The 15,948-nt window shown below is 36.6% G+C and overlaps 1 protein-coding gene across 5 annotated transcripts in view; it reads left to right on the plus strand.

Moving 5' to 3' along the window:
* Positions 1-8,916, plus strand: part of LOC131301945 (putative disease resistance protein RGA4) — an 83,205-nt gene extending 74,289 nt beyond the window's left edge. For 4 of the 5 annotated variants that reach the window (XM_058328474.1, XM_058328471.1, XM_058328473.1 and 1 more), the window contains 4 exons: positions 2,451-2,678; positions 5,834-5,989; positions 7,799-8,392; positions 8,572-8,916. In XM_058328474.1, the coding sequence (XP_058184457.1) occupies positions 2,451-2,678; positions 5,834-5,989; positions 7,799-8,392; positions 8,572-8,591 (998 nt within the window). In that variant the 3' untranslated portion in view covers positions 8,592-8,916. Of the gene's footprint in view, positions 1-457; positions 614-2,450; positions 2,679-5,833; positions 5,990-7,798; positions 8,393-8,571 lie in introns of all 5 variants that reach the window. The other variant, XM_058328470.1, reaches the window with a different exon arrangement.
* Positions 8,917-15,948: the final 7,032 nt, after the last annotated feature.

A 15,948-nucleotide genomic window follows, 5' to 3' on the forward strand; every position in this document is an offset into this window, starting at 1 on the left:
CGTAATATAATGTTTTTCGCTCCGTAAGTTAATTCTTGTTGTCGTTATAAAACTTTTTCTTAAGAAATAGTTTAATCCAAGTTTATGCAACCAAACACCCAAAATTGGTCTAATTTGTTTGCAAACAATGCATTCTGCACAGACAAGAAGATCCGTGAAAGAGTAAAAGCAATGAACCCCTAATGCTTTGTTTCGAACCTTATGGAAAAAGAGGGAAGAGAAAAGAAAATCATTTACAGGAAAAATAAAGGAAATTTTTTATTGTACCAAAAACTCTATTTTGCCATTTTTTTTTCCTTCTCTTTTCCCTCAAACAAACAAGGGACACGAGACAATTTTTGAACTCCCCCCTCTATCTTCCACGTTCCAAACGAAGAGAGATATGGCAATAGTACTGCAAATAAATTGGATGACTTATTTGCAATAGCTAGCTAAATTGAGTTGACGTTTTTGCCAGCATGGGTGCTACAACCAACCCTCACAGATATAGATATACAGCGGTGCGCAAAGTTAAAAATGCGAAATCCAATTGACAAAATAGCAGCAGCATTCAACAGCTTGACGTCCGTTCGACGACTTTTGATTCAAGATTGCCCGGAAATGACCCTTCCAGGTTCTTTTCTATTCACTAATCTATTTATTTTTAAATTGCGTCTTATTCACAATTATTACCACGAAACAAGGTACAACCCATACCTCCTTATACAAAAAGATGTGGATTGCAAAAAAATTTGCTCTTAAAGCTATGTTTGTCTTGAGGTAAAATATTTTCACACAAAATTGGTTTTATTCAAAATATTTTACCCATAAAATGATTGCATGAAATTTATTTTGCATTATTTGGTTGCACACAATAAAATTGAGTTTCAACGGAGATTTTTTTTCATATATTTCATGAGATTTGTGTTGTCTAAAGATTAAGTTGTTGTCCAGGTTTCAGCTCCACAAATGTGACGACCCAAATTTTTACATTCCTCAAAACAAATACATCTCCAATTTTGTGTTGTCTAAAGATTAAGTTGTTGCAAAGGGTTTGTTGTCCACAAATGTGACGACCCGGATTTTTACAATCCTCAAAACAAATACATTTCCAATATCTACCAAGCAGATAACAAATCAAGTAGGATCATTCCGAACGTTTTTCCTTTGTATTCTAATACCCAGCTCATTTCGGTAACACTTGCCAAGCACCACTCAGGTGATCGATCAACATCTGTATTGGCCCTTGGGCCCCATAAATATTCTGGGCTCCCCGTAGGATAGTCAATCGTACATCTTTCATAACTATGTGACTTGGTGGATTTGTACATATACCAATCTGTTTCATGACTTTCAGCCAAATACTTTCCGTATCACGATATAAGAAGTGACAACAACTGAATCAAGAAACTTAGACATCAAATGAGTACAAATATGAGAGAATCAAAGAACACTCTTTGCAGAGAAATTAGGCTAGGAATGTATGACACACTATCCGATACGTTAAGTTATGATCGGTCGATGAACGTGTGACACAAAGATCTCAGCCAAAACTCACTGCCATGCACCCACAGCCAAAAACCTCACTTGCTAAAAGCTAAAAGATCAGTTGATTTTCCTCATGTTCTTAATAGCCTGCTGAAATCTAATGGCCTCAAGAAAATCCTATGTTCTTCGTATAGATGGACAAATTAAGATCAAGACTCAAAGTGATGAGTCACACTCTCTCCCTTCAACTAGAAACTCCACACGGCAATACAAAAAGTCATAATTACGGCAAGAGCACCCATTCGGTTATAACTCCACTACCGTCAATAATCCATTAAATAGTATTTTTGTTTATATTTTCTTTGAAATTCATTGATTATTCTAGCAGATTAAGCTAGACTGGATGTTACAACAAATGTTACGTACGAGATGGGATTAATAAGCCAATTCATCCTTAAGGTTAAATGACGTAATTTAATGTTTTTTGCTCCGTAAGTTAATTCCTCTCGTGGATATAAACCGATCTCTTTAAAAAAAATTATTCCAAGTATATACAGCAAAATAACAAAAATTGGTAAAATATTTTTGCAAAAAATGTATTTTCTCAATAGAAATGGAGCATTAATAGAAGATTTGCAAAAGATAAAAAGCAAAGAAGACCTAACGCTAAGTTGGTGTGGAAAGAGAGGGAAGAAAAGAGAAAATAATTAACAAGAAAAAAGTAGAAAATTTGTTATTGTACATAATCCTCTTTTTGGCCATTTTTTATTCTCATTTTCCTCGAACCAAACAAGGGGCGAGAGAGAATTTTCTATCTCAACCCTCCATCCTCCATGTTCCAAATGAAGAGACATATGACAATAGTGGAAATAGATGGGCTAAGTTATTTGCCAAAGCTAGAAAACATAAGGTTTCTTGAGAAGTTCGAAGTGAGTATTATCATTGCTATAATCTGATGGGTCCAATTGACGAAACAAAAGCAGCGTTCAAGGGCTCAAACTCCCTTCAAGAACTTGCAATTAGCGACTACGGTGAGTTGACGTGTTTGCCAGAAGGGGTGCTACAACCAACCCTCCAAAAGATAGATATACGCAGATGCCCAAAGTTAAAAACGCTCAGTCCAACTGACGAATTAGAAGCAGCATTCAATGGCTTGACATCCCTTCAAGAACTTGTGATTTACGATTGCCCGGAGTTGATAACCCTTCCAGGTACGTTTCTGTCTACTCAACCTTTAGTTTTAAAATTTCTTCTTATTCACCAAAATTACAACGAATTAAGCTACAATCCATCCCTCATAAAAGAAGATGTGAATTGCAAAACTTTTGCTCTAAAAGGACTCGTTTGTCTCGAGGTATGATATTTTTTGCACAAGTTTTCTTTCATTCGAAACAATACCTATAAAATGATTGCATGAAATTTATTTTGTATTATTCCTTTGCACACCATAAAATAAATTTCCAACAGAGATTGTGTAAAATATGAAGTACGAGATTTTTGTTATCTAAACAATAAGTTGTTGCCAAGGGCCTGAGGTCCACAAAGGTTGTAAGAAGGGATTAATAAGTTAGTTCTTCCATAAGAGAAAATGACGTAATATAATGTTTTTCGCTCCGTAAGTTAATTCTTGTTGTCGTTATAAAACTTTTTCTTAAGAAATAGTTTAATCCAAGTTTATGCAACCATACACCCAAAATTGGTATAATATGTTTGCAAACAATGTATTCTGTCCAGACAAGAAGATCCGCGAAAGAGTAAAAGCAATGAACCCCTAATGCTTTGTTTGGAACCTTGTGGAAAAAGAGGGAAGAGAAGAGAAAATAATAAACATGAAAAATGAAGGAAATTTTTTATTGTACTTAATAGTACTCTATTTTGCCATATTTTTTCTTCTCTATTCCCTCAAACCAACAAGGGGCAAGAGACAACTTTTGAACTCCCCCCTCCATCCTCCACGTTCCAGACAAAGAGAGATGGCAATAGTACTGGAAATAAATAGGCCGACTTATTTGCAATAGCTAAATTGAGTTGACGTGTTTGCCAAAAGGGGTGCTACAACCAACCGTCAAAAAGATAGACGTACGCAGATGCCCAAAGTTAAAAACACTAAGTCCAATTGACGAATTAGAAGAAGCATTCAACGGCTTTACATCCCTTCAAATATTTGTGATTTAGGAGTGGATAACCCTTCCAGGTACTTTTCTATCTACTCAACCTTTAGGTTTAAAATTGCTTCTTATTCACCATAATTACCACGAATTAAGCTACAACCCATCCCTCATAAAAGAAGATGTGAATTGCAAAACTTTTGCTCTAAAAGGACTCGTTTGTCTCGAGGTATGATATTTTTTGCACAAGTTTTCTTTTATTCGAAACAATACCTATAAAATGATTGCATGAAATTTATTTTGTATTATTCCTTTGCACACCATAAAATAAATTTCCAACAGAGATTGTGTAAAATATGAAGTACAAGATTGTCGTTGTCTAAACAATAAGTTGTTGCCAAGGGCCAGAGGTTATAAGAAGGGATTAATAAGTTAGTTCTTCCATAAGAGAAAATGACGTAATATAATGTTTTTCGCTCCGTAAGTTAATTCTTGTTGTCGTTATAAAACTTTTTCTTAAGAAATAGTTTAATCCAAGTTTATGCAACCAGACACCCAAAATTGGTATAATATGTTTGCAAACAATATATTTTGTCCTGACAAGAAGATCCGGGAAAGAGTAAAAGCAATGAACCCCTAATGCTTGTTTGAAACCTTTGGAAAAAGAGGGAACAGGAGAGAAAATAATTTACAGGAAAAATAAAGGAAATTTTTTATTCTACTAAAAACTCTATTTTGCCATTTTTTTTTTCTTCTCTTTTCCCTCAAACGAACAAGGGGCACGAGACAATTTTTGAACTCCCCCCTCCATCTTCCACGTTTCAGACGAAGAGAGATATGGCAATAGTACTGGAAATAAATGTGCTTGACCGATTCCTAGACCTAAAATAATGGGTTGCCCCAAGCGTAGGCCTGAGACCAATGTAGCACAATACCCGGTAAGACCGGAGTCAAATCCACTAAGGACGGTGAAGTGTGTGCTATGGAACCTCGGATTGTAGAATTAAAATTAGCTCTTAGGTAGCCACCCCTTATCTTTTAGTTGATTAATGAACTAATGCTAACAGATAACTTGCTCAAAGGATAAAAAAGAGAGGCACGGTCGTAGGGAATTCGGCGCTCTCTACCCAATCAGAATCCGCTTGCTTTTCAAGGTTTTAAAAAAATGGTTAAATTTAGGGAGAATTGGAAACTCCGAAGGATGTGAATCCTAAGGTTGCCGGTCCCGTACACAACGGCGAACAAGTTTTGGTCCCCTGTTCCCGCTCATATGAGATCTGGCAATGCATCGGATTCGTCCAACGGACGTAGTTTTCACCAACTAAATTATTTAATTAAATTAATGTGCGAAAAATTCTGAGACAAATCCCAATTGGGTCGTGGCGCGCCTTTACCCAGCGACCAAACCTCAGAAAACTACTCACTCATTATCAAGCAAAAAATGAAAGAAACCCTAGTTTGAAACATGTTTCTATTGCGCGACGTGAAAAATAAATAAAAGATCTAAATTAAATAGGAACCAACGAACAACTTTTATAATGAGCAGAAATTAAAACTAGTTACCGGAATGTGAGGAATTAAATAAAACTTCAAAACTTGAATGGAAAAATAACTCACGAGAGAAACTAAATAATATTCGGAACAAAGAAATCCTGTTGCAGCTCGTTCGGCAGCCTCATCGTGCGTGGGAATTAAACAAAACTCTAAGAACTTAAACGAAAAAATATCTCTGAATGAAAGAACAAAAATCTGAAGCTGCCAAAGTAATTTTGGAACCCTGTAGTCCCCCGTCCTCTTTTCCGCCTCCTGTTCTCCCCTTTTATATGTGATGAAGTGCCGACCTAATAATTCCCTCCTGCGTGGACTAAAAAAAGTCACTTGAAAAATCCTTTTTTCCATACGTGGCCCACTGCTGAGAAATTGGCTTAAAGCCCCATTCTTTTCCTTGGTCCAAGACTTGTTCAAAATAGCCCACCAAACATGCATCACTGTCGTGTTATTGGGCTACCACTTTCAATTCCTAATAAGGCCCAATCCATAATCAATTCCTTTTAGCTGCCCGCGTAAATTTAATTTACGGTTTTAACGTATTAAGCCTTCAAACACCTACAATACAAAAGTCAAGCATTAAACTTCAAGTAATGATATAAATAGACTTAGCAAGGATAAATTAGGAGGCGCTAATGTGAACATTTAAGCGCCTATCAAAATGGGATGACTTATTTGTAATAGCTAAATTGAGTTGACATTTTTGCCAGCATGGGTGCTACAACCAACCCTCATACATCTAGATATACAGCGGTGCCCAAAGTTAAAAATGCGAAATCCAATTGACAAAATAGCAGCAGCATTCAACAGCTTGATGTCCCTTCGACGACTTTGGATTCATAATTGCCCGGAGTTTACCCTTCCAAGTTCTTTTCTATTCACTAATCTATATATTTTTAAATTGCATCTTATTCACATTAATTACCACGAAACAAGGTACAATCCATACCTCCTTATACACAAAAGATGTGGATTGCAAAAAATTTGCTTTTAAGCTATGTTTGTCTTGAGGTAAAATATTTTCACACAAAATTGGTTTTATTCAAAATATTTTACCCGTAAAATGATTGCATGAAATTTATTTTGCATTATTTGGTTGCATACAATAAAATTGAGTTTCAATGGAGATTTTTTTTTAATATATTGCATGAGATTTGTGTTGTCTAAAGATTAAGTTGTTGCCCAGGTTTGAGCTCCACAAATGTGACGACCCAATTTTTTACATTCCTCAAAACAAATACATCTCCAATTTTGTGTTGTCTAAAGATTAAGTTGTTGCAAAGGGTTTGTTGTCCACAAATGTGACGACCCGGATTTTTACAATCCTCAAAACAAATACATTTCCAATATCTACAAAGCGGATAACAAATCAAGTAGGATCATTCCGAACGTTTTTCCTTTGTTTCCTAATACCCAGCTCATTTCGGTAACACTTGCCAAGCACCACTCAGGTGATCAACATCTATATTGACCCTTGGGCCCCATAAATATTATGGGCTCCCCGTAGGATAGTCAATCGTACATCTTTCATACCACTCAGGTGATCAACATCTATATTGGCCCTTGGGCCCCATAAATATTATGGGCTCCCTGTAGGATAGTCAATCGTACATCTTTCATAACTATGTGACCTGGTGGATTTGTACATATACCAATCTGTTTCATAACTTTCAGCCAAATACTTTCCGTATCACGATATAAGAAGTGACAACAACTAAATCAAGAAACTTAGACATCAAATGAGTACAAATATGAGAGAATCAAAGAACTCTCTTTGCAGAGAAATTAAGCTAGGAATGTATGACACACTATCCGATACGTTAAATTATGATCGGTCGATGAAACAAGGTACAGCCCATCCCTTGTACAAAAAGATGTGAATTGCAAAAATTTTGCTCTTAAGGCTTCGTTTGTCAGGGTAAAATATTTTTCGCTCAAAATTGGTTTCATTCAAAACATTTTACCCGTAAAATGATTGCATGAAATTTATTTTGCATTATTTGGTTGCACACCATAAAATTAAGTTCCAATAGAAATTGTTTTTAATATACTGTACGAGATTAATTTGGTTGTTTAAAGAATACGTTGTTTCCAAGGGCCTGATGTCCTCAAATGTTATAAGATGGGATTAGTAAGCTAGTTCGTCCTTAAGATGAAATGACGTAATTTAATGTTTTTTGCTCTGTAAGTTAATTCCTCTCATGGATATAAACCAATTTCTTAAAAAAATCATTTATTCCAAGTTTTTGCAACCAAATATTCAGAATTGGTAAAATATTTTTGAGAAAAATGTATTTTGTCAACAAATGTAGCCTTAATAGAATATTCACAAATGAGAAAAAGCAATGAACCCCTAATGCTTTGTTTGGAACCTTGTGGAAAAGAAGGATGAGAATAGAAAATAATTAACAAGAAAATAGAAGAAATTAAATTGTCATTGTACTTAATCCTCTAATTAGCCATTTTTTCTTCTTTTTTCCTCAAACCAAACAAGGGACGAAAGAGAATTTTCGGACTCATCCCTCCATCCTCTACGTTTCAAACAACAAGAGATGTGGCAATAGTGGAAATAGATGGGCTAAGTTATTTGCCAAAGCTAGAAACACAAGGTTTCTTGAGAAGTTTGAAATGTGTATGTTATTGCTATAACCTGATGGGTCCAATTGATGAAACAGAGGCAGCGTTCAAGGGCTCAACCTCCCTTGAAGAACTTATAATTTCTGGTTTCACGGAGTTGAAGTGTTTGCCAGAAGGGGTGCTACAACCAACCCTCATAGATATACGGCTACTTAACTGTCCAAAGTTAAAGACACCCAATCCAGATGCATTACGCACCCTCACATCCCTCAAGGTGCTGGCTATTATATCGTGTTCAAATTGGGGGAGTTGTAGGGAGAAGGGGCTGGTTTGCACCACTAGCCTTCAAAGATTGGGTATAGGTAAATTCGGAGAGGAGAATAGATATTTCCCCTGGCCCTCCACAAGTGCAGCATCACAACCATGGATCCATTTCAACTCCCTTGAGGAACTAGATTTATGGGGATGGTCAGAGGTCAAGTCTCTTCCTGATCAACTTAAGCACCTCCCTGCCTTGAGAACTTTGAAAATTTGGAATTTCGATGGGTTGGAATCTCTGCCAGAGTGGCTGGGTAAACTTTCATATCTTGAATCTTTGTCTATACGTGGGTGTCCCCTTCTTGGGAAAAGATGCGAAAAGGGAAGCGGCGAAGATTGGCACAAGATTGCTCATATTCCATCCATTGAAATAGGTAACTGATTCTTCGAGTTGGATGTTTCATTGATTCCTTCTCTCTGCTTGTCACATCTCTCTCTCTCTCTCTCTCTCCAATTACGACACATGGATGTGTCTTGCCCGTGTGCGTATGTGAAATAATCCATTTGAAATTTTGTCTGACCTAATTATTTGGTGTGATACTTGGGCTTTCAGATGGAAGGAGAATAGAGTGAGCTGAAGTGTAGCCTCTCCTTGCAGATGAAGCATGAAACTCCCCTACGAATCATGAAATTTTTATTTACTGCATTTTCATTTGTTTGCTTATTTTCAGACTTGGTACTCTCTAAATGTAATAAGCCCCTCTGTTCTCTCGGTCTTACAAATTCTGAGACCTCTCCAACAACAAAAGAATAGGGGTTGTGACGTGTTGAAGAAAGTAGTTCTTAACTAATTAGCTCCTTTATGTATTTAAATCATGTGAGTGAAACGGTTTTAGTAACCTGTTCTTGTGTTCACAGAGATCTCAGTGTAAATACAAACTGAAAATTATGCTCAAGGTGAAATGGTTCTTTCCTTTTTTTACCCCCTTTTTCAGCAGTTCTAGGTGTTTCGATTCCCGAGTCTTCGAGACAGTGCTATATGCTAAGTCTGTCTGACAAATTCATGGTAAGACTTCAGTTTTCAAAGGTCTTGCTAGCTCATAAATATGCTGTTTAGACTTTTCTGCACAATTATTTGTTGAGCAAATTTTCGTAGTCGTCCCTCTAGTTTTACGGTTGTTTCAATTTCGTCCCTCTAGTTTCAATTATCTCAATTTCGTCCATGTAGTTTGTTTTACGTTCCAAATTGGTAAAATCGTTAATGAAACTAACGAAAAAATATATGATTAAAAAATTAAGTGTTCCAATTTTCAATCTGGTTGAACCGGTACGAAAATCTTATTTTTCTGATCATTTTTTTTAAATGGTCATAATGGATTTTTGGCTCTAAGGCCTTTGAAACTAAATAAGAAGTCTTCGGGTGCTCGTTAAAAGGCCTTAAAGCCAAAAATTCATTACGACCATCTAGGATAAAATGATCAAAAAAAATAAGATCTTCGCAACGGTTCAACCAAATTGAAAATTGGAGCACTTAATTTTTTAATCATATTTTTTCCGTTAGTTTCATTAACGGTGTTAAAGATTTTACCAATTTGGAACGTAAAACAAACTATAGAGACGAAATTGAGACAACTGAAACTAGAGGGAGGAAATTGAGACAACCGTAAAATTAGAAGGACGACTACGAAAATTTGTCCTTATTTGTTTTATCCTTGAGTTCTTTGTCTCTGTTCATATGTTTTGAGAATATTTTCCTGCGGATTAGATGCAAATTTTCCAGGAAAATTGGTGAGCTTGTGATCCGCTTCTTGAAGAAATCGATATTGGTATGGAAACCACCCAATATATCAGCCCAAATTTTCCAGAAATTCTCCTAGCTTTCCTTTTTATTTTCCTTCTTTTGCCTGGCATATGATTTTTTTTTTCCGGTTTTTCAAACTTTTAAATTCACCATATTCAAAGGCCTGAATATCTTATTAGCACTAGAGTTTTGTATGTAGCATTCTAACATATTGTGATACCTTAACCCTTGTCCAGTGGGTTGCAATTAATATTTTTCTTTACAAAATATATATTTAAACTAGTAATTGTTGGCAATACTTTCTAAACATTGTCTTAATGAAGTATTAAATTTCACTTTTTCAAAGCTTTTTTTTGATACAACGGTTGTGTTTTACGCCATCTTACATGAGGGGAGTTTCGGATATGCATATGGTTCCACCTCATGCGATAATTTTTTTTATTGTTTGGGTGAGGCGGCAATGTGTTAGCAATGAGTGGAGAGGTCTCAAATGTTATTAAGTAATCACCCATTTCACATTCAAGCAATGTGGGATTTATTTCCTGAACATCATCCCTCACGTGCAGCCGCGTTTTGAGGTCTGTCGCGTGTGGCCACTTTTAACATTTGGGAGTGGAATGAGTGATCACTTAATAACATTTGGAACCTCTCCACTCATTGTCAATTGATTTTCAGATGGATATAAAGTTTCTACATGGTATCAGAACGAGGCCCGTTTCACCCCACATTTTATAAAAATTCACAATCCACACCCCACGATGACAGACCAGCAAAAAGGCTGCACGATAATAGGATCCAAAAGTGGCCACACGTGACAGACCTCAAATGCGGCTGCACGTGAGGGGGAATGTTAAGAAAATAGAGTCCCACATTATTTGGGAGTAAAATGGGTGATCACTTAATAACATTTGGAATCTCTCCATTCATTGCCAATTAATTTTGAGATGGACATAAAGTTTCTACACGTATTAATATAGATAGATGAAACAAACAACATAATAGTACCAACAGCTTAAAATTAATTAGACCCGCCCCAATGTGAACTACGAACTACTGTTAATTGCACATTTAGGACTTGAATTCATCTATCAGTCTTTACAAGAAGGAATAAGAACGTAATCAATGCGATCAAACTCTAGTGTATGTGAAGTTCAAAAAAAAAAAGTGCAAAAGACTCCAGCATATGTAGTACTCCTTCCGTTCATTTTTAAATGTCTTACTTCGTAACTCCAACTTATTAAAAAAACATCATCATTATACCTTTCACATCAACTTTTTCCTCTACTTTCCCTACTTACCAATCATCATTACACTTTTTACTTACTAACTTTTCAAAATAGAATCTACTTTTAGGGACAAAATAGACAATATATCAACTTTTACCCACTAACTTTACCAAATGGACACTTATTAAGGGACAGCCCAAAATGAAATACTGGACTATAATAAGGGGACGGAGGGAGTAAGTGTTAAAAATTTATCGCCGTGCAGGGATAGAAGATGAGCAAGACTTTATTTTCTTCAAACTCTTTTTTTTTTTTTTTTTGCTAACCCGTTGCAATGCAATGTAGGCAGCACTTCGTGTAAGGAATTGTTCATCCAATGTGAAATTTCTTTAACTTGTGAATATGGATACGCACACGAATTCAAAGTTATGTTCACAACTATAGCCTTCATATGACATTCTATTTTGGACTTTGAAACCAGTAATCCATTGAGTTTGTTTAAAGTTGAGGAGTGTTACCGGCTTCCTAATAGTGGTTCCATGCTTGGACTTGGCCTCATAACCAACAGTCGATCTCTTCTCTTCACCTGGACGATATTTGGTGGAATCAATCCTTAGTGGAGTGATGTCCTGCTCTAAGCCTATCCATTGAGAAAGGAATCACAACTTCGCAAGTGTCATAAAGCTAACTTGAAAAAGTCTAAACAAAACATTCTCTCTCTTTTTTTCTGAGCTTTAAACTTGAAAACTTATGTAGTCATCGCTTCGTTTTCGTATAAAAAATAATTAATAAAACAGAATAATTACTACTACCAAAAAAACAGCGGCAAGTATTCCGAGTATTGTCCTCAGGGATTATGAAGGTTGAGTTGCAGTTATTTCAATCGATTTCAAAATTAATTCAGAAAAGGATTTGATGGTTTGATTTCTTAAAATTACGCAGATTAAATTAATGTAAAGCGATTAAAAAGTAAAGAGAGTTTATGAGAAAAAAGATCTAGGGTTTGGAATCCACTCGACCAGTTATAACAATATTTATGCGATGATAAATGTCTATTATTCGAATCAATCCAGATAACGTTAGGGTTCGCAGGCCCTCACGGTATCGCCAAAAGATTTCTATGAATAACTGAATAGCATGGAGTATCGCCGCCTAGCACAAACCGTCTTACTAGTACGATCCATCTCTATGGCACGGATCGTCTAATAGCATGGCACGTCTTACAGAGTATAACCCATCTTACTCAATATCACAAAACAATTATGAATCGTTGTATGAACGTGCAATCTAGAAATTCATACACAAGATGTGATTGGAAATATTAATATCGCAAATAAATCATTATGTCATACAACCATGATTCGAATAATAAAACACTAAATCAAAATATAAACATTGTTACTCAGAATGCGGGGTTCATCTACGCCCTAGAAAAAGATTGTCGAAAACCGCAACCAACTTATACAGTATTATGTTCCAGTCGAACTGCTCTGTTCCTCCTCCAAGGCTGACTCCCGAAGTCAGTAGGTTAACTTCTCATTATATAGGGTTTAATTAAAGCATTAATTACATTAGAGACATGGGACTTCATAATTACTAATCAACAATTCTTCTTCAAAGCTCTTTACACTTCAGCCCCAGTCTTCCATTAAATCTTCTTTTTATCCAATAGTCTGAGCAACGAGCTCGATCACCCTATAGACACAAATAAAGGACAAAATAATATAAAGTAACATAGATAAATGACTAACGACTGTAGTCTGGAGAGCCAGAATATCAATATTTCGGCTCTTTATCATGTAGGCGACCGGTAATGATCAAAACTGAATCAGTGACGTCAATCAAGATAGGCCTATGCTCATTTACGGCTATCCTATGCGCTGCTTCAACTTCACTAAACATGGAAAGAGCAATGCCATCCTGTGTTCATTTCAGCTATCCTATGCTCATTATCATCTACAACAGTACTACGAACTTCATATGCCTGTCCTCTAATTGCAATGCCATAGCAATTAGGAAAAAAAAAACAGAACAACAATACATCCTGAAAATCAAAATCTAGAAAACGGAGTCAAATAGTGAAAGTGAAGAGGGAAATTACTTTGAAATTGATCTGAAACCGGGGTGTTGATGGCCCACCATGGTTCCGGCAGATGAAAATAACTAGGGCCTCAATAACCGCCGCAAATTTTAAAGCACGTGAAAATCTCAATAGCAGAAATCTTGTGTTAGTTTGATGAACGTTTGGAAACTGAAACGAAAGAAAATAGCGGCCGGCGCATTTTAGTTTGTGTTTCCAAATTAAAAGCAGTTTATTGCTGTACTAGTGGTTCGGTTATTTAGGAGTAGGATTTTTCATTTCCATAAAACGCGGAAGAGTTGTGGGCGGTTATAGTAGGCAACGTGGGAAAGAAGAGGCGAATTAGATATTGGGGAACCAGATCCTCTGTGCCGGAAAACCCTATGCCTCTCTGCAGTTAGATCTCGGGCCTTAACAAAAACACACACACACAAAATCCAACGGCCGAAAACCTCTCGGCACAGAGGCATAGGGGTTATTGGTTTTTATTTTTCTTTGCTAAAAAATCTAGAAAAAAAAAAAAAGGGTGTGGATTTGGAGGGATGAGAGGCAAACTACATTTGTATTTGCATATAGTGTAGATTGATAACGGATTAAAGTAGACCAAATGTAAGCCTTCAATTGATATGACCTACGATGTAAATATATGAACTGTTCATTACATTTAGGACCTTAATTCATCAATCAGAAGAAAGAATAAGAGTAATACTTAAAATAGTTGGGAACGAGTTTATTCAAACAGTTGGTGTGCATAAAATCCCATCGATGGAAGATGGTATGTCCAAAGGAATTTGGGGTGCGTGCTGTTCCTCAACAGGCAACCCCAATTCCCTCCAGAGAGGCATTCCATGCGTGTGCAGAGATGTTTGGGATCTTTGTGCCGAAATATGGCATATATATCTGTTCAACCTTTTTCGAGTGTGACCCAATGTTCCCACAAACGAATAAAGGTAAAAAGTAGACAATGAGCAAGGCATCCAACATAAACCTAAGCTAGACTCCAAATCCTTCTCTACTATATATATCACAATCGTCTTTGTTCTGAAGTAATCACAACACCCCTTCTCTTGTATTCTCTGGCTCATTGCTCACCAACCATTTTCTTCTCAAGTCTCCATTTTTGTTTCCATAAGAAAACCATGGCTGAGGCTTTGCTCATCGCTGCAGCCGAGGGAATCCTGAATGGGTTGCTTTCCCTAGCAACCAATCAGACTAACAATCAGGTTAACCTGGCATGTGGTTTCAAAGAAGACCTCAAAAACCTCCTCAAAAGGTTAAAATATATTTAGGCTTTGTTACATGATGCTGAGAACCAGAGAATAACATCTCAAACTATGGTGGTGTGGCTTAAGGATCTCAAAGCTGCAACCGGCGATGTTGAGAACGTGCTGGATGAATTGTCCTATGAAGATCTTCGAAGAAAGATTGAGGTACAAAACCGGATGAGGAACAAGGTGTGCAATTTTTTGTCCCCCTCTAATCCATTGGCGTTTCATTTCAAGATGGATTATAAGGTCAGTAACATCAATAAATTGCTAGACACATGCAATTTGTAAAGCAGCAAATGATGTTGGTCTTAAACCAGCTAAGCAAATCAATGACGTTATTGTTGAACCTAGGGAATTTAGGAGGACTCTACCTTTTATGGGTAATGCAAAAGTTGTGGGGAGGGATGATGATGTTAAGGTAGTGGTAGATATGTTACTTGGCTCAGACGTAGAAGGCAATTTGCGAGTCATTGCCATTGTAGGAATGCCTAGGGTAGGCAAGACAACTCTTGCTCAGGTAGTATACAATGAAGCAGAGGTTTTGAAGAAGTTTGGTTAGGATAGGATGTGGATTTGATAATTTCAAGGTAGAAATTATTGAATGAGATGAGATGGTGGAATCTCTTACTGGAGATAAATCTGATACACAAAATGTGGAAGGACTAGTGAGAAAACTTAGTGAAAAATTGAATGGAAAAAATACTTGCTTGTGTTTGATGACGTTTGGAATAAGAATCCAGAGTTATGGGTAGACCTTAAAAAGTCTTTGATTGGCATAGGTGGCTCTAACGAAAGCAAAATTTTAGTTACTACCCATAGTGTGGAAGTCTTATTAGCAATGCGAACATCCCAGTCTTGCACCCATAAGTTGACAACACTATCAGAGGATTATTGTTGGACAATATTTTGGAATAGAGCCTTTGCCAATGAAGGACCAAGAGAAACTCAAACTTTAGTGGATATTGGTAGAAGAATGGTAACAAGGTGTAAGGGCGTGCCATTAGCAATAAATGCATTAGGAGGTTTACTGTACTTGAAGCAGGATGAATGAGAATGGGAGTCTATTGAGAAGAGTGAAACATGGGGTTTACTGGAAAATGAAAATGGAATCTTACCAGTATTGAGGCTTAGCTTTGACCATTAACCATCTCCATCTTTGAAACAATCCTTTGCATATGACTGTTCTATTTTTCCAAAGGAAAAAGTCATTGTAAAGGATGAGTTAATTCAACTTTGGATGGCTCTAGGATATCTTCAATCTTCTCGAAGAAGCAAGGGTGAAATGGAAGAGTTAGGCAATGAGTTAGGTGCAGCAATAATATTTACGATTTCAATTCTCTATTTACCAAACATTTGTAATCAGTTTCACTTACTATGTGGAAACTCATTCTTCTTAATCTTAAAATCTGGAGCAAAAGGGCAAGTAGAAACTGTTCTGGACAAGCACACAACTATAATTTATTTTTTGACGCTCCGCTGAATTCGTATTCCAGGCACTAGTGTCCTACCAATTCGTATTCCAAGCACACAACTATAATTTATTTTTTGACGCTCCGATGAACTTCTGTGAGAAGGTTAGAGAGAGGCAAGAGCAACAAGAAGAGATCTCCATGTC

This window comes from Rhododendron vialii, chromosome 9a (assembly GCF_030253575.1).
Source record: "Rhododendron vialii isolate Sample 1 chromosome 9a, ASM3025357v1".
NCBI lineage: Eukaryota > Viridiplantae > Streptophyta > Magnoliopsida > Ericales > Ericaceae > Rhododendron > Rhododendron vialii.